This window comes from Diabrotica virgifera, chromosome 8 (genome assembly GCF_917563875.1).
Source record: "Diabrotica virgifera virgifera chromosome 8, PGI_DIABVI_V3a".
Taxonomy (NCBI): domain Eukaryota; kingdom Metazoa; phylum Arthropoda; class Insecta; order Coleoptera; family Chrysomelidae; genus Diabrotica; species Diabrotica virgifera.
In genome coordinates, this window is record NC_065450.1 from 209658374 (window position 1) to 209680096 (window position 21723).

A 21723-nucleotide genomic window follows, 5' to 3' on the forward strand; every position below is an offset into this window, starting at 1 on the left:
TGTCTTCTTCAGGAGTAAGATGAGTATTATTAAAACATTTTATTGTATATTTATTATACTTCACCTTCCAGTCTGTTTGTTACCGTGAATTGTCATTAGGTACGTCCGAACCGATACAGACAGTCCTCGTAGCGTATTTGCTATAGCATTCGGCCAGAGATCGAGAGGTCTTGAGTTCGAATCCAGTGCAATCCTATACTTTTTTATTTTTTTGAAAGCGGTAAGCACAAAATTAGTTTGGTCACCTGCCAGGTTTAACCAGTTATTTTCAGAAATAGAGACTTTGTCACAATACCCCTAAAACCGAAGTAACCTGCTTCCACCTGAACAATAATTGCGTCAAGAATAGTTAACATTCACTTATACACACGACTCAACCATAATAAATATTAAGCCTTAGAGAACATTTAAGTATAGTTGCGGAGAAGCTAAAAACTAGAAATAACATCATTCAGAAGCTTTGCAGCATAACATGGCACATCGGCATCCACACTCAGGTCTAGCTCTTGTTTATTCTGTAGCTGAATATTGCTCACCAATATGGATCAGCAGTACTCACGTTCAAAAGATTGATGTCCAGTTAAACAAAACTATGAGAATGATCGCTGGAATAATCAAATCCACACTAACCCATTGGATAGCAGTGCTAAGCGACATTCCAACACCACACCTTTAGCAGAACTCAATCTGCTCAATGAGCTGAACTCAATCTGCTAACCAAAGATTCATAACTATATCTCAGATGTATAATAACCAAATGTCGACTTGACTCCAGAAAATCTCCCATACAGACCGCAGAATCGGCCGCAGCCACCGGGTTCAACATGATCACCGAATGAATGGATACATCGATGGTCGAAAGTTCAACCAAATACAATTATATCTTGCATCACGTAGACACCTTCTAAGTTTGACCTACCATGTAAGACCTGGTGCTCACTTCCATGACTGTCAACATGGTCTACGTGAGTATATGTTGCATAGATGAGGTAAACTACCATCACCGACATGAGGCTGCGGCAAGGTCCAATCTATCAAGCACATAACGGAGGAGTGCCACCAGCGAGCCTATGAGGGCAGTTCTCAAGATTTCTTATTGGCGACGCCTGGGTCGATTAACTACATAAAAAATCTCAACGTTGTTTGTTTATAAATTATGGTAGGGTAGCCCAAGCGGGGATTTTTGCAGTAACTCGAGCGCGTCAGATTATCACTTGGGGAAAAACCTTGTAACCTGTAAATGTACCCCTACCATATATTGGATCTTAATACAGGGGAGTTAATTAACATAAGGTAAGTTAGGTACATGCAAAACAGTGTATATTTCAAAAATTTGTCGATTTGGGCGAGTCACAAATTTTCACAAAAAAAAAAGAATGTGTGTGTACTTTGTACGCACGTAAGAAGTTATACTTCTATTATATGATTTAAACGAAATTAATATACTTTTTATTTATATTTTATTTAAATATTAAACTAATTTATACTTACTACTTCTCAAACATTTTTATTAAAACAGTGCCAAAAATTAAAATAATAAAAGAATAAAACACACACAAACACATTAAAAATGCCATAAATGATCTCTGAACATTAATTGTCGGAAAATTTTTTAACTAAATACGTATTTTCTGAAAATAAAATTATATAATAAATAAACTTACAATCATAAAATGTATAAAAAAAATAAAAAAATAAAAGTTTTTATTGGGATTCGAACCAGCTATCAGCGCGGTTGGTATATTGGGGTTCATTCGCCTTAAACTCTTCGCCACGGAGGTAATGTGTCATGTGCGAAGATCGACTAACTAAGCGGATTAAGCTTTTGACATTTTTGAATTAAATTAAATTATTTTGATTTTGAATTGAAATAATTTAGAATTGAAAAAATACAACAAAACATAGAGTAAGAAAACAATATAGGTATTAGGTGAACATTGATAGAAATTTTGATGGTAATCAAATTATGTAAATAAAAGTATTACATACTATGTATTTTGGTAGGTTCAAATAGGTAGGTACCTATGATACATTTACAATTACATATTACGTACCTGTTGCTTTTAAAAACTATTTAAATGTCACTACAATTATAAACGTTTTTGTTTCTGTCCTCACAACAATAAAACTAATATATTATACATTTGTTTACCTTCATATTGAACAATTATTTATTATTGACAGATCATTTCAACGCCCAATCAGAGCCCGTATAACGACTAATACCATACTGTCGGTGTGCGCATGCGCGCAGATCAATATAAATTCACCCTCAATCTCAATCGCGCCTAAAGAAGTATAACTTCAAAAAGCGAATATTTCGCGCAATGAACGTCAGATAGAAAAACTAAAAAATACGTGTTCATTTTCAAAAATATATCGAATGATACCAAACACAAACCCCTACGGAAAGGGGTGGGGGTAAATTTAAAATTTTAATTACGAATCCCGCGATATTTTGCGAAATGAGCATCGGGTCGAAAAACTGAAAAATACACGTATTCAGTATTTTTTTAAAATCTATGGAATTACACCAAACACGACACCCATGGAGATGGGGTGGGGGTTACTTTAAAATCTTAAATAGGAGCCCCCATTTTTTATTGCAGATTTGTAATCCTTACGTAAAAATAAATAACTTTAATTCGAGACATTTTTCGAATTATGGATAGATGGCGCTAGAATCGGAAAAAACGATTGTTGGAAATGGAAAATTAAATTAAAAAATGGAAAGTCTCCCACTTTATGGGAAACTTAAATTTTTTTTGGTTTTAGGACCTACTGTTCACAACCCAATACGTCCCAATAACACTCGAGTAACTGCAAATTTAGCATAATTTCCTCCCCTACTATTAGATATGATTAAGTATTTTTATATAGAGTCAATTTTAATTTAATTTGTTTATTGTTTATTGCAATCTTACAAATATGTCGAAATTGCATACGCTAAATAATAGATAACGTAAGTCATCATCTGTAGAACATTTTTTTGTTTATTGTTTTTAAAGAACACAAGTATAAAATAAACTTAACTCACCTGTGTGATTTTTTAAAATAAGAACGTTGCCCAATATGGGTAAAGCTGTGGGTCCTGGCAACTTCCAAGCCAAAATCACAGTTCTCATATAATTCTTTAATGTTCTAAATATGGTTAATAATACTGTTAAGATGTATCCTAAATAGTAGTCCATGTTCCTGCAAAATAAAAAGAAATTATAAGCTATGTTTTAAAATACTTACAATAAACGAAAGAAGCAGCATGGCTTGAACTGGTTATCCGTATCCACAGATAATTTTGAAACATTTGAGAAGTGGCTATATCGGAGAATATATCAAGAATATATGTATTGAGAATATATCGATTACGTCTTCACGCTCAGATGGATGACGTCACTAGTATGTTAATATTTGCCAAAGGATCATAGTTTAAAAATAAAAATCGATCTGTTTCGGGATTTACCTTCAAAATCGCCAATTCATGAAAAAATGAATACCTATATTTCAATCTTTATGTGCTCACTGTAGATAAGGATGCTTTTGCCATGTTCAGACTTTTTCCCTTTTATGTTAAGACGGTGCAAGAGCTGTTGAAAGTAGTCTTTATTATCTGTTAGTTTATATTCTGTTTATTTGCGTTTATCTTAGTAATTGGCTTGTCCAATGATTATAATATATTCTGTAATGTACCGGGTGTCCCAATAAGAATGGCTCTCGGCCATATCTCGGGAACCGTTTATAGTAGAGCTTTGAAATAAAAAATTTTATAACAAAAGTTGCCTCAGAAAAAGCCTGGAAATTATTTTCATAATTGTGGGTCCACCGCTAGAGGGCGTAATTGAATATCAAAAATAAAAAAATCAAAATTTTACAAAATTTTCCTAATGAAGGGGCACTGGAAATCCGATGATTGTATTCTTCATCAAATTCTGCGCATATTTAATTTAACAAGTTTAACTCTACCTTTGCAAATAAGAGGTGGGGGTGAGTGGGAACCTTGTTATGAAAAAATGGCTGTAAATCCGGTTCTGCTAAATCAAATTTTGAAAACTGGGTGTTGTTGAAGACAGATCTTTTTTTTCAATGTAAGCGTGATAACTTTGAACCATTCTAATAAGTAATAAGCCAGCTGGGAGGCGTTATTTAATTTTTTTCAGAAATCTAGTTTTCTTTAGAAAATATTAAATACAAGTATGCATTTTTAATCATACTTTATAAAATTAGATTAAATTAGCAATAGAATAGTGAAAACCGCATGTCGATACCTTTTTTCTATCTCAAGATATCTCGAGAAACGTGTAAATTTTATACATAACTGTTACTATCACCGTTACTATCACCAAGTTAATGAAAAGTAGTGTGCTGTGGGAAAAAACAAAATAACATTTTCCAGATGTCAACGTATAAAAATATAATTAATTAAAACAACAATATAAAGAGAGACAATACTATTAAAATTAAATATAACACAGAACAAAAAGAACTACTTAGTGACGACCTAAATATTCAAATTGTTGCCCATCATACACTACTCTAGGATACATTATCCAGAGAATACTAAATGCCATTCAAAGCATATCGAAAGCAGAAATTGAGACTGCTGTTCAATCTACTCTTGAAAGAGTAAATGTTTGCAACGAAAATGATGGGCAAAAATTTGAACGTTTATGTCATCACTAAATAGTTGTTTTTATTTCTTTGTAATAGGGCTTTTCAACGCTTCTCATTTGTTTAGAACCTCTGTCATATGCCGTATAATCCGTGTATAATATTCATATACGAGATATGAACGAGGCTCGAAACAAATGAGAAGCGTTGAAAAGACCTAATATACGTTGACAGCTGGAAAATGTTTCTTTGTTGTTTCCATAGCACACTACTTTTAATTAATTTCGTTTACCGGTGACAGTAACAGTTATGTTTTTAAATTTACACGTTTTGTAAGATATCTCGAGATAGAAAAAAGGTATTAACATGCGGTTTTCGCTATTCTGTTGCTAATTTTGTCTAATTTTGTAATATGGTATTAAAAATGCATGTTTATATTTAATATTTTCCAAGAAACACTAGATTTCTGAAAAAAATTAAATAACGCCTTCTAGCTGGCATATTACTCAGTAAGTTGGTTGGAAATCATAACTTTTACATTGACGAAAAAGATCTGTCTTCAACAAGACCAAGTTTGCAAAATTTGATTAAGCAGAACCGGACTCACAGCCCGTTTTTCATAACAAGGTTCCCACTCACCCCCACCTCTTATTTCCAAAGGTAGACCTAAACTTGTCAAATCAAATATGCGTAGAATTTTATGAAGAATACGACGATCGGATTTCCAGTGCCCCTTCATTAGGAAAATTTTGTAAAATTTAGATTTTTTAATTTTCGATATTCAATTACGCCCTCTAGCGGTGGTCCCACAATTATGAAAATAATTTCCAGGCTTTTCCTGAGGCAGCTTTTGTTATAAAATTTTTTATTTCAAAGCTCTACTATAAACGGTTCCTGAGATATGGCCGAGAGCCATTCTTATTGGGACACCCGGTACGTTCACAGCATACTTTCGCTGTATTTTTTGAAGTTATACTTCTTTAGGCGCGATTGAGAGTAAAATTTCATAATACTGCGCGCATGCGCACACAGACAGTATGGAGTTTAGTTGCTGAATCTTTCAAGTTATGTATAAATATATCAGTGCAAGTAAAGGTGTGAAAAGAATATATTAGTGTTTTTAGTAAATGTATTATTTATTATAATTTTTGTGTCTGGATTTGTCTTACTCGAGAATAAGATATTTTATAATAATAGTAAGTATATTTAAAGTATTTTTGTATTAAATTTGTCAGTATGTATGAGAAATCTTGTAATCTGTCGAAGCAAAAGCGATATAGCTCAGTGGTAGAGCGTGTGACCGGAGATCAAGAGGTCCCGGGTTCAAATCCCGGACGATTCATATTTTTTTTTTATATTTTTGGTATCGTTTTAATAAAAAAATTTTAAAAGTGGTAAGTAAAGAAAGTTAGTTTAATATTTAAATAAAATACAAATAACCTGTTAAGTATATTAATTTCGTTTGAAATCATAATAATAGAAGTATAACTTCTTACGTGCGTACAAAGTACACACACATTCTTTTTTTTTTTTACTCTATAAACGTCGCGTCGTTCACTATTCTGTGTTCTGTCATAACCTCAACAAAGAGAGCATGTTAGTCAAATCTAAATCAAAATTCTTAAATATAGCCAGGCCATTCTAAGCGACAATATCTTTTTTCGTAAATTGTTTTGGGGTCAATTTTATTAATGTGTTGGTCTCTTTTGTCTATTATATGAATACTTTTGCATAATCCTTCAGACTTAATAAATTTATGAATATCTTCGACGAAAAGGAAAAAGAACGTTTAGAAGGAAAAATAAAGCAACTATAACATATGTTAAACATAGATATATAGACGTGAGACAAAAACTTAATTACCTGAAGAAGATCGAAGAAACTGAATGTCGATCAATGAGAAAAAACAAAATAGAGAACACAAATACAAAATTTGATGAAAATAGCATAAATAAAAAATAAATGAAACGAATAAAAGTTTTACTTTTAATATTAAGAGGATCGGTACGTATTTTCGGCTGCAATGCTATTTAAGTGGGGATTCATTTTTTTCGAATCCTGAGAAAACTAATAAGTATTTTTGAAAAATTTAAACGCAGAATGAAAGATTACGTTATTAGCGAGGGCCGAAAGTCCCTGAGAACTTCTATAATGTTTATTTTAATAAGTTACAGGGGTGAAAAAACTAAGAGAAAATTTAGTGTGATTTTTAATTTCAAATATCTCATTCAAAATAAACTTTTTATTGATTCTAAGGGACTTTCGGCCCTCGGTAATAATTTAGTCTTTCATTCTGCGTTTAAATTTTTCAAAAATATTTATTGGTTTTTTCAGGATTTGAAAAAAATGAACACAATGCCGTGGTAATATTTTCCAAATCTGTCTTTGTCTTACAACGCACTCAACCGAATATAATATTGTCAGCATATATTGTCAGTCAGACACTGACAATCAGTGACAATTTTAAATATTTGACATTGCATCGGGAATATTTTGAGAAATTGATTAAATATTATTGATATATAGTGTATTTGATAAATAATTGATTTAAGACGTGAACCTAATAAAAAGTTATTTATTGTGTATTATTTGTGGAAGATCCAAGCAGAGAATACATCAGATATATCCTGTGATCCAAGTATTTTGTTGTTAGAGATGTTCAAAATTGTAAGCGTTCCAAAATAACAACATATTATTAAAAAATCACTTTAACACTTTTCCTCTTTTCTCGATTGATTATTAGTTTTTGTTGTACAAATAAATTATTACAATCACTGAAAACATAGTTAGTGAAAAAATTATCACATTTATTAACTGAATTAATAATTTGCAATTATAAAAATAACAGTTATCCAAGAACATTCAAAAGCCATCTCTTTAAATTAATTATGACATTTTTAAGTAGAATGACATTCTAGTAATGTTTACATATCCACACCAGTGTGAATTTTACTACACGTAATTTGCCGTGAAAAGACAGAAAAAGTAGGGATACACGTAAAATATTTGCGAATTATGTACCCATAGCCTTAAGAGGATCGGTACGTATTTTCGGCTGCAATGCTATTTAAGTGGGGATTCATTTTTTTCGAATCCTGAGAAAACTAATAAGTATTTTTGAAAAATTTAAACGCAGAATGAAAGATTACGTTATTAGCGAGGGCCGAAAGTCCCTAAAAACTTCTATAATGTTTATTTTAAGGGTGAAAAACTAAGAGAAAATTTAGTGTGATTTTTAATTTCAAATATATCATTCAAAATAAACTTTTTATTTATTCTAAGGGACTTTCGGCCCTCGGTAATAATTTAGTCTTTCATTCTGCGTTTAAATTTTTCAAAAATATTTATTGGTTTCTTCAGGATTTGAAAAAAATGAACACAATGCCGTGGTAATATTTTCCAAATCTATCTTTTTCTTACAACGCACTCAGCCGAATATAATATTGTTAGCATATTATATTGTCAGTCAGACACTGACAATCAGTGACAAATTTAAATATTTGACATTGCATCGGGAATATGTTGAGTTATTGATTAAATATTATTGATATATAATGTATTTGATAAATAATTGATTTAAGACGTGAACTTAATAAAAAGTTATTTATTGTGTATTATTTGTGGAAGATCCAATCAGAGAATACATCAGGATAATATATTCTGCGATCCAAGTATTTTGTTGTTAAAGATGTTCAAAATTGTAAGCGTTCCATAACAATATATGTATTATTAAAAAATCACTTTAACACTTTTCCGCTTTCCTCGATTGAGTATTAGTCTTTGTTGTACAAATAAATTATTACAATCACTGAATACATAGTTAGTGAAAAAATTATCACATTTATTAACTGAATTAATCATTTGCAATTATAAAAATAACAGTTATCCAAGAACATTCAAAACCCATCTCTTTAAATTAATGATGACATTTTCAAGTAGAATGACATTCTAGTAATGTTTACATATCCATACCAGTGTGAATTTTACTACACGTAATTTGCCGTGTAAAGACAGAAAAAGTAGGGATAGACGTAAAATATTTGCGAATTATGTACCCATAGCCTTAACAATATCAAAAATACCCCCTCCGTGGCTCAGTGGTAAGAGCGCCTACGTTTGGATCGAAAGGTCCGAATAGTCGTGAGTTCGAATCTCACCAGGGTAGAGAATTTTTCGTTTATTATAAATTAATAGATAAAAATAGTTTTCATCCTTGTGGGATCGGTACTCACCGGAGGGACCGTAGACGTTCGGATACAATTAGCGTCTCTTTGCAAAGACAATGACGTCGACTTTGCAAAGTATCAAGACACTTACTCAACACACACACTACACATTACACTAGATGCCTAATTGGAAAAAATCCACTGTACCATCACTATGCCAATGGCCATTAGTTGTCGAGGCATTAGCTAATTAAAAAAAATATCAAAGATAAAACTTTATTAGAGCTTATCTTGTGGTTACACCATTCGTGGCTTCTAAAATTCGCAAGTCAACGAATTGCCTGAGCTAAAGAGGCTAAGGGAGATCTATCAGGTTGCATCTCACTTCCCACCTCTCCAGCACGGTTAAATTCCAACAAAGACTAGTTTCCAATACTCAGATTAGGAGTAGAACTAATAAAAATAATAATACTCTGGGCTAATTAGCAAAATACAAGGAAAAGTTATTTACCAGCAATTTTATTGCTGGAATCGAATCTTATGATTGTATATATTAATAATATAGGTATGCAAAGTCCGCAGATAGTGTGCTACTTTTTTTATAAACAAAATGGCGACCGAAAATCGTGTTTTTTTCAATTTTTGCTCTATAACTCCAAAGATTTTAACTTTACACCAAAAACACCCAAATAAAAATTCACCGCAATTAAATTCTGCATAGAGACGTGTTTTTCACGATTCAATTCAATGAAAATTTTCCCCGGAAAAAGCGGGTTTTTCCAACAAAGTCTTTAATTTTCAACTAAAATTTTAGATAAGTAATTGTTAATCAATAATTAAATAACTAGGTAATGTAAAAGCTCTTTTCGTATAGATTATAATTCCAGAAGCCGATGGAAATTGAATGAACAGTTTAGCAACAATTGAATTATTAATTAAAAATTTTACGGTCGCTATAATAACGACAATAATTATGATGCATAGGAATAACTATGATTTTTTCATAACAAGATACTATACCTATCTAATGTACTTTACAGAATTGAAATTGGACTATTTAAGCGGCCTCAGGAATATTTTAAAATTATAAACAATTTTTATGCTTATAAACAAATAGAATATCTCGGGAAATATTAAACTAAATTAAATCGTGAAAACGGTATTCGAAAAACAGCGGCAGGATGCTTCTTTTAAAAGAAAAAACGTTTAATTGTGGCCAGTGGTTCCTGAGATACAACCGGTCAAAGTTGACCCAAAATTACGGCAAAGATATAAAAAATAGGATCATAATTTTTAAACCATCACCTTTTTATTTTTGTTCTCTTTCTCCACACCAATTTTCATGTCTTTAAAATAATCATAACATATATTATTATAATAAAAACTATCGATAATACGTGTGAAAATTGCCAAAAATAGCAAAATTCCAATCAAAAATTAGGTTGGAGAAAATGCAACCCTCAAAGTTCAAAATCGGTATACGTTAAAAAAATGCATTTTCTCGGCTTCCCATGGAGCAATTTCCTTCATTCTTTTTTTGTTCCCTAATAACTCGAGTAGAGCCATCGAACTTATGCATTTATAAATGTCAAACTTGCTTTTGTTTTGTTATAATAGATTTATTTATTTATAAGAACAGAAAACTACATATTTTTTCCAATTGTAAGCTTTTTTTTAGATAAACTTACTACAAGTGTACCTTTTAAAGTTAAAAACATAAATATTCTCATCTGAAAGCTGTATAATTATTTAAACAATTTTTATTTAAACAAATTAAAATTTTGTGTTATAATAAATAAATTAATTTATTATAACAAAACAAAAGCAAATTTGACATTTAATAATGCGTTACTTCGATGACTCTACTCGAGTTACTTGGGAACAAAAAAAGAATGAAGGAAATTGCTCCATGGAAAGCCGAGAAAATGCATTTTTTTAACGTATACTGATTTTGAACTTTGAGGGATACAGTTTCTCCAACCTAATTTTCGATTGGAATTTTGCTATTTTTGGCAATTTTCACACGTATTATCGATAGTTTTTATTATAATAATATATGTTATGAGTATTTTAAAGGTATGAAAATTGGTGTGGAGAAAGAGGACAAAAATAAAAAGGTAATGGTTTAAAAATTATGATCCTATTTTTTATATCTTTGCCGTAAATTCCGGTCAACTTTGACTGGTTGTATCTCAGGAACCACTCGTCATAATTAAACGTTTTTTTCTTTTAGAAGAAGCGTCCTGCCGCTGTTTTTCGAGTACCGTTTTCACAATTTAATTTAGTTTAATATTTCCCGAGATATTCTATTTGTATATAAGCCTAAAAATTGTTTATAACTTTAAAATATTCCTGAGGCCGCCTAAATAGTCCAATTTCAATTCTGTAAAGTAAATTAGATAGGTATAGTGTCTTTTTATGAAAAAATTATAGTTATTCTTATGCATCATAATTATTGTCGTTATTATAGCGACCGTAAATTTTTAATTAACAATTCAATTGTTGCTAAACTGTTCATTCAATTTCTATCGGCTTCAGGAATTATAATCTATACGAAAAGAGCTTTTACATTACTATGTTATTTAATTATTGATTAACAATTATTTATCTAAAATTTTAGTTGAAAATTAAAGATTTTGTTGGAAAAACCCGTTTTTTCCGGGGAAAGTTTTCATCGAAGTGAATCAGGAAAAACACGTCTCTATGCAGAATTTATTTGCGGTGAATTTTTATTTGAGTGCTTTTGGTGTAAAGTTAAAATCTTTGGAGTTATAGAGCAAAAATTGAAAAAAACACGATTTTCGGTCGCCATTTTGTTTATAAAAAAAGTAGCACACTATCTGCGGACGTTGCATACCTATATTATTAATATATACAATCATAAGATTCGATTCCAGCAATAAAATTGCTGGTAAATAACTTTTCCCAAAAATGGCCTATTCTCCGATAATATCAGCCCAGACTATAAGTAATCATCAATAATAATTTCGTTGTGAAGCCCAGACTATAAGTAATCATCAATAATAATTTCGTTGTGAAGCGAAACAAGAGCCGTCTTAATTTTATTTAGTTGAGAGAGCGCCAAAAGCACCCTAACTAGTTTCAACCCTTCTTAGGGTTTCTTCAGAGAGTGCATATTTGATTCTCTCTGAACCACTAAAATTCGGGTCTCCGGTATCGGTCCCCAACTAAAAACCAAGATGGCATGGAGTGCCGTGGCATCTGCTAGAGACGAATGAAAGTTTTACTTTTAATATTAACAATCTCAAAAATAAAACATTATTAGGACTAATCTTCTCGTTAGAAGCCACGAATAGTGTGACCAGAAGATTAGTTTTAATAAAGTTTTATTTTTGATATTGTTAATATTAAAAGTAAAACTTTCATTCTTCTCTAGCAGATGCCGCCACGGCGTCCATGCCATCTTGTTATTTCGCTGTGGACCAATACCGGTGACCTGAATTTTATTGGTTCAGAGAAAATCAAATATACACTCTGAAGAAACTCTAAGAAAAGTTGAAACTAGTTAGGGTGCTTTTGGCGCTCTCTGAATTAACTAAAATTAAGACGGGTCTTGTTTCCCTTCACAACCACGTGATTATTGATGATTATTTATTATTTATTATAAATAAATGAAATTTACAACTCATAACAACGCAAGAATAATGGGATCAGTTAAATATTATTCAATCAAACCAAAATCAGACCAAAAATATTACATAAAAATCAAATGTTAACTTTACAGTCAGCGTGTCTTCTATAAAACACGGAAGATGAAGATACTGTGTAATTATTTTATTATTGAGAAATAATAATATTGTACATAATAAAGTTAATAAATTCAACAAATGAGTAATATTCAAATTGATTTATAGCCCTGGTAAATTTTGCAGACATTCTAATCACATCATTAGCTTCTTCGAATCCAAAACATCATTAAATAGTTATTGACTTAACATGATACACCGAGAAAAATGAAAAATGATTACTTTAATTACCTAAACATTGAATGATTACATCAAGTCTGAATATGAGCATTCAAGAATAACGGTTTATGTGAGGTTATAGTATTACGTTACACAGTAAGCACCACGCTACTAGATGCATGGATACGTACCTAATTGCTATGCTTATGGGCTAATCCGGTCCGTTCTCATATGTGGCTTTCATTCCTGTCATGTTACTGTCAAGAAACTATTCAAAATAATTGTTTTTCCATACAAAAAATACATTAATTAATAATATTGTTACTCTGCTTTAAAATAACTTTATTCAAACACCAAGAACATTACATTACTTTAAAACTTGGACAACTTTAACAAAATGACAACTATAAACGTCAAATACAGCTGATCTATTATTTGTCAACTTTCTATGTTAATATTCAGTTTCTATTCGCTTTGTGCAAGTACTTGGAGGGGATCGTGCGCGTATCGTGCCCAGGAGAGACGATCGTGCGCGTATAGCGAACAAGTTTCTTAACAGCAACTTTCTAACATATATTTCTTAAATAATTCATATTGTTAATTGAAATTGTCAAATTGACGTATATTTTATACCTACTGTCATTGAAGAAAATGGGATTTCGCAAATGATGTGTTATAAATTGTAAAAATTATAGGTATGTTGCTCCACAATATTGATATGATATGCAATTATTACAGTGAATTTAATTAATGATATTTTGCTTGTAGTAAAATGTGTACCAAATGCTTTTAATAACATAACCTTAATCTTACTTTTTCTTCTTATTCTTTTTTGTGCTATGGCCTTGACAGTTATCCACTAATCAGGACTAATATAATTGTCCAATATAATTAAAAGTGTTAAAAATGTTGCTGAACTATGAAACCAGGTGTCGCTCTTCCGAACTTCCACGGTCCCAATCAACAAACTGTCAATAGGTCTTTTCATCGAATGTCATTTGTTTCGAGCTTCTGTCATGTGTCACATAATATTAATATATCTACGTCATACGTCTTTGGTTATATCAATAACGTATGACGTAGATATATTAATATTATGCGACACATGACAGAAGCTCGAAACAAATGACTTTGAATGAAAAGCCCTATACTGATGGAATGGGCATGAAGCGAATTTAATGCAGCCAGGATGAGATAGCGTAGTCAGGGAAGGATGGAAGATAATCGCTACCTTTCATAAACAAAAAAATTGATAGTGGTAGGCAGGGTTGCCAGATTGGTGTATTTTCTCACAATTTTGGAGTAATTTGAAAGCGTCTAGGGGAATTTTTCTAAGCAGAAATGGTTGGTGGATTTTTTTGGGGGACAATTATTATGGACGATTCTAAGAAGTCATGGTAAATTAAATTTGCGAATATACATAGAACTGTATATTATACTCTCATATAACCGAAGACGATACAACCTATGAATTATTTCCAGGGCCCTCTGTTGATAAGTAGTATAATTTTGGTTTACTGTTCTCTACATTTGACTACTTATTTCTTAAAATGCGGCAAAAATTTAAATTTTGTGGATTTGAGCTTCAATTTTAGGGAATTTCAGTTTCTAAGTGGGGGATTTATAAAATCACATCTGTCAACTCTGGTGGTAGTTGTAGCAAATTTTCCCTGGCATTCTCTGTCTCTCTCTAGGACCTCTCTCTTGTATGTTGGCCGCAATCTCGCTTCACTGTTTGAATGGGACGGGGCCATTCCATCAGTATTGACAGTTCGTTGGTCCCAATACATTTTCTGACGTTCTAAACGTCTTTAGACATAAAAAATAAAGATTGCAACAAGTGAAGGGTCCAGGACTGTAATAGCTCAATGTTCCTATGTATCTGGTAGGGTTGAGGTTACTGTACATATACTATGTTTATAGCCTTCTCCGTCAGCTGATATCTGTCAGCCAATATATTATCAGTTAATTAACTCTCTTCTTTTCATTTTTTGTCTACGCCTTTTCTACAACAGTTGGTAGACCTTACTCTTCTTTTTATTCCGCTTGGTGACCATATCAAAATTTGTTTTTTTTTTCCTCGTTCATGAGTCTTACGAGGCCCCAAATTATTTGTTTAGTTTTACATTTGTACATTTTTTGCTTACAATGTAAGCATTGTCTTATTAGAATGCTCGGAGTTTCGTGTTTGTTGTAGGCCGTGTTTCAAGTTACTTCGTAACAGAGGAGTATTTAAATGTAGGATTGATCTGTTTCAAGGAGGGGTAGCTGGAATTGGATATGGAAGTGTTGTGGTAAGATCGATGGCATTTCTTAAGGTTGGTTTCTGGATTATTTCAATAATTGGTTGGATAGTTCTCGGTAAATCCGAGAGAGGTGTTGAATTTATTAAACGATAGACGGGATTAGATGGGTTTTCGGATACTGTAGCAAAGTAAGAATATAGGAGATACTCCAGAGATATTCTCTGTAGGAGAATCCAGAGAGAAGGCTCATTAGCCTCGCAATAAAGGCTCTCTACAGGACTGGATTTGAAGGCGCTTAAACAGAGACGAATTGAAGTTTCCTGAACAGAGTTGAGTAACTTCAAGTCAGACTTTGACTCAGACATGTAAATGAAACTAGCGTAGTCCAGTTTAAAACTGTATAGACATTGAGTAAGATAATATTAAAGCATTTTGAACGAAAAATATATGGGCCGATAATAAATTGATAGGATAACCGAATACTATCGAATTAGAACCAATTAAGAACTGGAGACCTTTGGTTGCCAACCAAACATCATCAGCGACATAAAAACTAAGAAACTGAAGTGGACAAGACATGTCAAGACAAATGAAGAACGGCTCATCAAACAGATATGGGAGAAATACGATCGGCAGGAGACCTATAGATCGACCTAGACTCAAATAGAGGGATAACATTCGAAAAGATTTGCATGTCATGGAAATAAACAATTGGCGAGGAGATAATATGGTTGACCGAAATGGGGGAGGCAGCGAGAACCCATGAAGGGTCGTGAAGCTAGAGAGAGGGAGAGTAAGTTACAGAGACTGTATTTATTTTTACTCGTTTATCTGAGCTAATATTAGTCTTCCTTTTCTTGGATCTTTGCCCAAAAATGGCTACTAATTGTCGTCAGATTATATTTTTAGAAGGATGAAAAAATTGATGCATTTTTATAAAGGTTCTTCATTTTCGTTTTCATCCATTGATATTTTTTCTAGGAAAAATTTTTGGTAGTGTATACTATTTCAAAATATCTTGTTTTTAACTTGAAGATATTGGAATTTAATTTTTTATATCGAAATAGCTAATTCTAAATCGGTGATAAATGGTAAGTTCACATCATAAATTTTTTTTCTAAGCAACCTTCACAAGTTTTGTTTATTTGTTAAAAAAAATGTTTTGTATTACCAGCACCACTAACACTAATATTACCGTAATAAAAATGTAATTAATGAATAAAAGCGTGAATGAATATTACCGTACAAGCAATAAACTACAGGGCGATAAAAAAACGATCGCAAATACCTGAGAATAAACGTAATAGGTAAATTTTTATACACTACTCCAATAAATTAACGCACAACCTTAAAAATGGGTCATTTTTGTGTCTCGAATTTCCTAAACCTGTTGTCCGATTTAAGTGATTTTTTAATATGTTATAGCCTTATTCTTTGTTAATGTCGCTTTAATAATATTGTTGCTAGATAGGTAAATTGTCATTGTATACCGGGTATACCAATCAAACTGTATTTTTTCTCAAAGTTCACCACACTCTGTGGAATATTTTAGCATTTATAAAATACTGAAATTAAAACCCGACATGAAACGTGAAACATGAAACAAATAAATTGTAAAAAAGTAACCTTTTCATGTGATAAGCTAATCGATAAAACAAAAATAAAATTTGTATATTCGGCAATGGATAGTGACGTGGTCGTTGCTGTCGGCGCCGCTCTTTAATTGCTTTTTAATATCAAAGAAACGTGAAATATGAAACAAAAATAAATTGTGAAGAACGAAACCGTTTCATGTTATATAGTGTAGGAAACAAAGGTTGAACTTCGCAAATAAGTCCGGTTATATTTTTTTTTTTTTTTTTTTTTTTCAGTATATCAAGGGGTGCTTTTAATGAGACTTTTTCTTTTTGGGAGGTGGTAATCTTCTTAAGACCGTCTGGGAAGGTGTCCCAGGTGTGTCGGATTCGGCCCGCCCTCTCTGTATCACGAGCCGCCTACCGACTAAACCCACCTCCTCTTTCTCCAGCCGACGGGTCTGGAACCGCTCTTAGCGAGCATATCTGACTTTTAATAAGACTAACTTTTTCTTAAAACTCGCTCAAACGAGGCAGTTAAGATAATTAAGTAAGTAAGTAAGTAAGTAAGGTATGCTTTAATGTCATAAAATTTTACCAATTTGTGGACAAAGCTTATACAAAATAAAAAATACAATAAAAAACAAAAAATAATAAAAACTACAAACAAAACAAAAACAGATACAGACACCAAGTAAATGGCGTGAGTTTTACTACTTAATATAATTTTACAGTTATTAAGTACACATTAAAAAATTAAAAATTTTGCAAACAATATGTATACAACGTCAGAGCGAAAAGAAGGCGAACAAGGAAGAGGGAAAGGGAAAGTAAGTCAAAGGTTCTATGCCGCTGCAAATATGTACAAAAGTACTCGAAAGTAATAATCCTGCATGTCAATTTGCTGAATTCAAATCGTTTATAAAAAAGTCATTCACTGTATAAAAAGCTCTCTCTAGCAAATAAGCTTTCAAGGCCTTGCGAAAAGCGGGAAATGCTGTAATAGATTTGATGTTAGATGGCAGGTGGTTGTGTATTTTTGTCGAATTGTATAGTATAGAGCACTTAACCAGCTCAGACCGTGGGGTTGGCAGATAAAGATTATGCTCCACGTTTCTAAGGGGATAGTTGTGAGTGGGTCTCTCTGGACTTTCTGATGCATGTTTGCGGATTAAACAAACGGATTCAAAAACAAACAAAAAAGGAAGAGTTAATATTTTAAATTTTTTAAAGAATTCTTGGCAATGAACTCGGCTATTGAGCCTCAGGGAGTAACGAAGAGCTCTCTTTAGTAGTTTAAAAATACGCTCAAAGTGAGTCGCACAACACGTACCCCAGAATGGAAGGGCGTACCGAAGATGAGACTCAAAAAGGGCATAATAAACGGTCCTAGATGTTGACAAATTCATTTCCGTAGCAACTGATCTTAGCGCAAAACAAGCAGAACTTAATTTTTTGTGTAAGGCATCAATGTGCAAGTTCCATTTTAGAGACTTATCCACAATAAGCCCTAAGAATTTCACCGATTCAACTACCTCTAGACTGTTGTTATTAAGTACTAAAGGTTGCATCATACTGTTGTAAGGTAGGACTTTGGTTTTAGAAACGTTAAATAACAGGAGATACGAATCGCACCACGATTTAATGGTGACTAGGTCTGTAGCTATGGTATTGTGAAGATCCATAATATCCGTGTTACTCCAAGTAATACTAGTATCATCTGCAAAGGGACAGATTTTACCTTTAATGTTCAGACTAGAGATATCATTTATATATATCAGAAACAATATAGGGCCTAGAACTGAACCCTGAGGTACCCCACCTTCTAATGGCATGCAAGAAGACGTCTTCGTGTCAACCCTTACAAACTGACTTCTTTTATTAAGATATGATTTAAGCCATTTAAGAGCCTTTCCCCTAAATCCATAGTGCTGTAATTTGTCAGTCAAGATGTTATGGTTTACACAATGCTTTAGAGAAATCACAGAAAATTGTTGCTGTAGAGTGATGGTTGTTTAGACTGGAGTAAACATGATCGAAAAGGAAGAACATAGCACCATTCGTGCATTTGTCACTCAGAAATCCAAATTGATGTGGAGTAAGCAATTTGTATTTCAACAGAAAGGATAAGATTCTTTTTTTTACCAGACTTTCAATTATCTTCGACAACGTGGGCGGGAGTGCAATAGGGCGATAATTCGAAGCAAGATCTTTATCGCCTCCTTTGTGTATAGGAATAATTATCGCTGTCTTAAGGCAGCTTGGAAAAACTCCAGTTTCGAATGACCTGTTTATTAAGGTAGTAAGATGGTTTAAAGTGCAATCAGGTAGAGCAGAAAACATTTTAAGACTTTTGTAATCATTTTCCAAAAACGACGATGTACTGTGGACTATTGCTTATAATTAGTCAATTTAACCATTTCCGGACTTATTTTAAACGTATGTTTTTTACCTCCCAAGTGGAGGGTAAGTAGAATCAAAATCCAAATTTCCAAGCAAATCCGTCGTGACGCTGATAAATGCACTCCAAAGCGGTAATTTACTGGACTATCGGTGTATACATTATCACAAAATCAGTTCGGCTTCTTAACTAATAAATGTACAACTGATGCCATGTTTTCTGTACTTCACGAGGTTTACCAAGCACTAAACAATAATCTTTATACTGCCACTGTTTTCTGTGACTATTCCAAAGCTTTTGATTGTGTAAATCACAACATTTTGATTAAAAAACTTAATTACTATGGAATTCGAGGTGTTTCTTTGAATTGGTTCAAATCTTACTTAGATAATAGGAAACAATTGGTTAGAGCAAATGATACTGACTCTAGTCTCAAAAACATTATATGTGGAGTACCACAAGGTTCAGTATTGGGTCCTCTACTTTTCCTGATCTTTATGAATGACATCACTAATTTAAAAATCGATGGAAAAATTTTTCTTTTTGCTGATGATACCAGTATCACTTGGAGCAACTCAACTATTGCCACTCTTCATGCAACTATAACTTCTGATCTTCTTACGATAAAAACCTGGTCTGACTCTAATTTACTCTCCTTTAACGTGGATAAAACGGTAGCATTATCATATAAAGGTGCTCTTCAACCCCTGCTTGTAAATAGCAGCGAGATCTCTACCGTTGATTCTGTAAAATTTCTTGGTATTCTTTTAGACAGCAACCTCAAATGGTCCCTTCATATCGATTTGTTAAGTAAGAAACTCGCCTCGGCCTGCTATGCCATAAGATCTGTTTCGAAGGAACTCAATTTAGCATCTTCTAAAATAACATATTTTTCTTTATTCGAGTCTCATCTTCGATATGGTCTTCCTTTTTGGGGGTCTAGTACAGCTGCCCAATTTGATGTTATTTTCAAATTACAAAAAAGAGCAATAAGATATCTGTTTGGCCTCAGAAGAACAACCCATTGCAGAAGTTACTTTAAAGATCACGAAATTTTAACCCTTCCATCTTTGTATATTTTACAAACTGTTTGCTTAATTCGTAAACACATGCATGTCTTTCCAGCAAGGCCTCATCATGACTACTCCACCAGAAATTCAACTTTTGATGTCTATTTACCGATCCCGTCTCCTGAGTTAGTAAAGAAATTTATACTATATTCCGCAAAAAAACTATACAACCCTTTACAACTCAAATCTGCAACATCCTTTCTCAAGTTCCGTAAAATGACAAAAGCTCATTTATCTAAAAGACCATATTATTCAGTAGAAGAGTTTCTTAATGACTAACTAAGAAATCACAGTAATGTACAAGTAACTAAAGTGTATTTATCTATATTTGGGTGTCACATACAGCAGCTTAAACTTATTAGTTCCTTTGTTTGTGTTTTATTATATTATGTTGTATGTTCAATTTTGCAATTTATAGTAATGTTGCAATATATTGGTTTTTGTTTTTTTACTTCACTTTTTTAACTTGTTTATATTTTTTTTTATTGACGATTTATCTAATTTTATAAAATTGTATTTGTTATTGTTATGTTTATCTTTTTCGTGAATCTATGTTAATTGCCCATAAAATTGTATAATTTTCAGTGACAATAAAGCATATTTCTATTCTATTCTATTCTATTCTACATGTACTGTTTATGACAACTTACATTTTTCATCTTTATTGGTATAGAATAAAATAGAACAAAAATTAATAAATTATTACATTATTGCATAGTATTATTGATGTAAACAATTTTCTTCGTGCAGTACTATCAGCGAATATATCTACAATTTTATTAATACATATCTGATGGAAAACTTTATTTCCAATACTACAATGCTTTAAAAAACGTTGCGTATGTATGCATAAAATAATATAAAAATGACAAATTTTTACATATCTTAGACGACAAGATGGGGTCCCTCGCTCAAGCTTCTAGACTTAAACATGTAATCCATCTCCTGTATAATAGATTAATAGAGGAGTTCCTGTAAAATAGATGGACAACTTACAGAACCTATAGACATGCGCGATAGAATAAGGCAGGGGACTCATTGAGCCCAATTCTCTTCAATTTAATCATGAATGAAATCGCCAACAGCATCAACAATAAGGAAAAGATACAGAGTGGGAAACAAAGAAGTAAAAATACTCTGTTATGCAGACGACGCAATATTGATAGACCATGCTGCGGGGGCCTCTGTTACGCCTCTGTAAACTACTCAACTACTACTCAATTACGATAATAATTGTATAGAAATACTAAAATTTAGCATTTCATGTAAAGAGAAAGCTCATGTCTAGATTTAGAAATATTGTTCTAAAATTCGGCAAATTGCAATTCTCAATTTTTTCAATGGTCACGTACAAAGCATTATAGTTTATTGTCGCCACCATAAAAGTTTCGGAAGACCGGAAAGGATTAAGTTTATAGATGTGAGATGATCCACTTGCCGAACATGCCTATTGAGAAATTTACGTTCTTAAATTTAAACACACAACGTAAAATAATATATTAATAAAATAGTTTACCTAATATCAGACGACAAGATGGGCCCATGATCAATTGAGGCCCCTGACCGATTGGGGCCTCCCGCAAGCTTCATGCTGCGGGGGCCTCTGTTACGCCCATGCTAGAGTAAAAACCAACCAACTACAAACAATAAAAGGATAGCATAGATTATAACTGATAAAAATAGAGTCCATGTACATATAGTCCTGTCGCCAGGGTGGGTACAACGGCCTCGTTAA

At 32.4% G+C, this 21723-nt stretch overlaps 1 protein-coding gene across 3 annotated transcripts in view; it reads right to left on the bottom strand.

The window, feature by feature from the left end:
* Positions 1–21723, bottom strand: part of LOC114328994 (probable cytochrome P450 4aa1) — a 150435-nt gene that overhangs the window by 49112 nt on the left and 79600 nt on the right. For all 3 annotated transcript variants that reach the window (XM_028278000.2, XM_028277998.2, XM_028277999.2), the window contains exon 2: positions 3038–3195. In XM_028278000.2, coding sequence (XP_028133801.1) covers positions 3038–3191 — 154 coding nt within the window. In that variant the 5' untranslated portion in view covers positions 3192–3195. The remainder of the gene's footprint in view (positions 1–3037; positions 3196–21723) is intronic.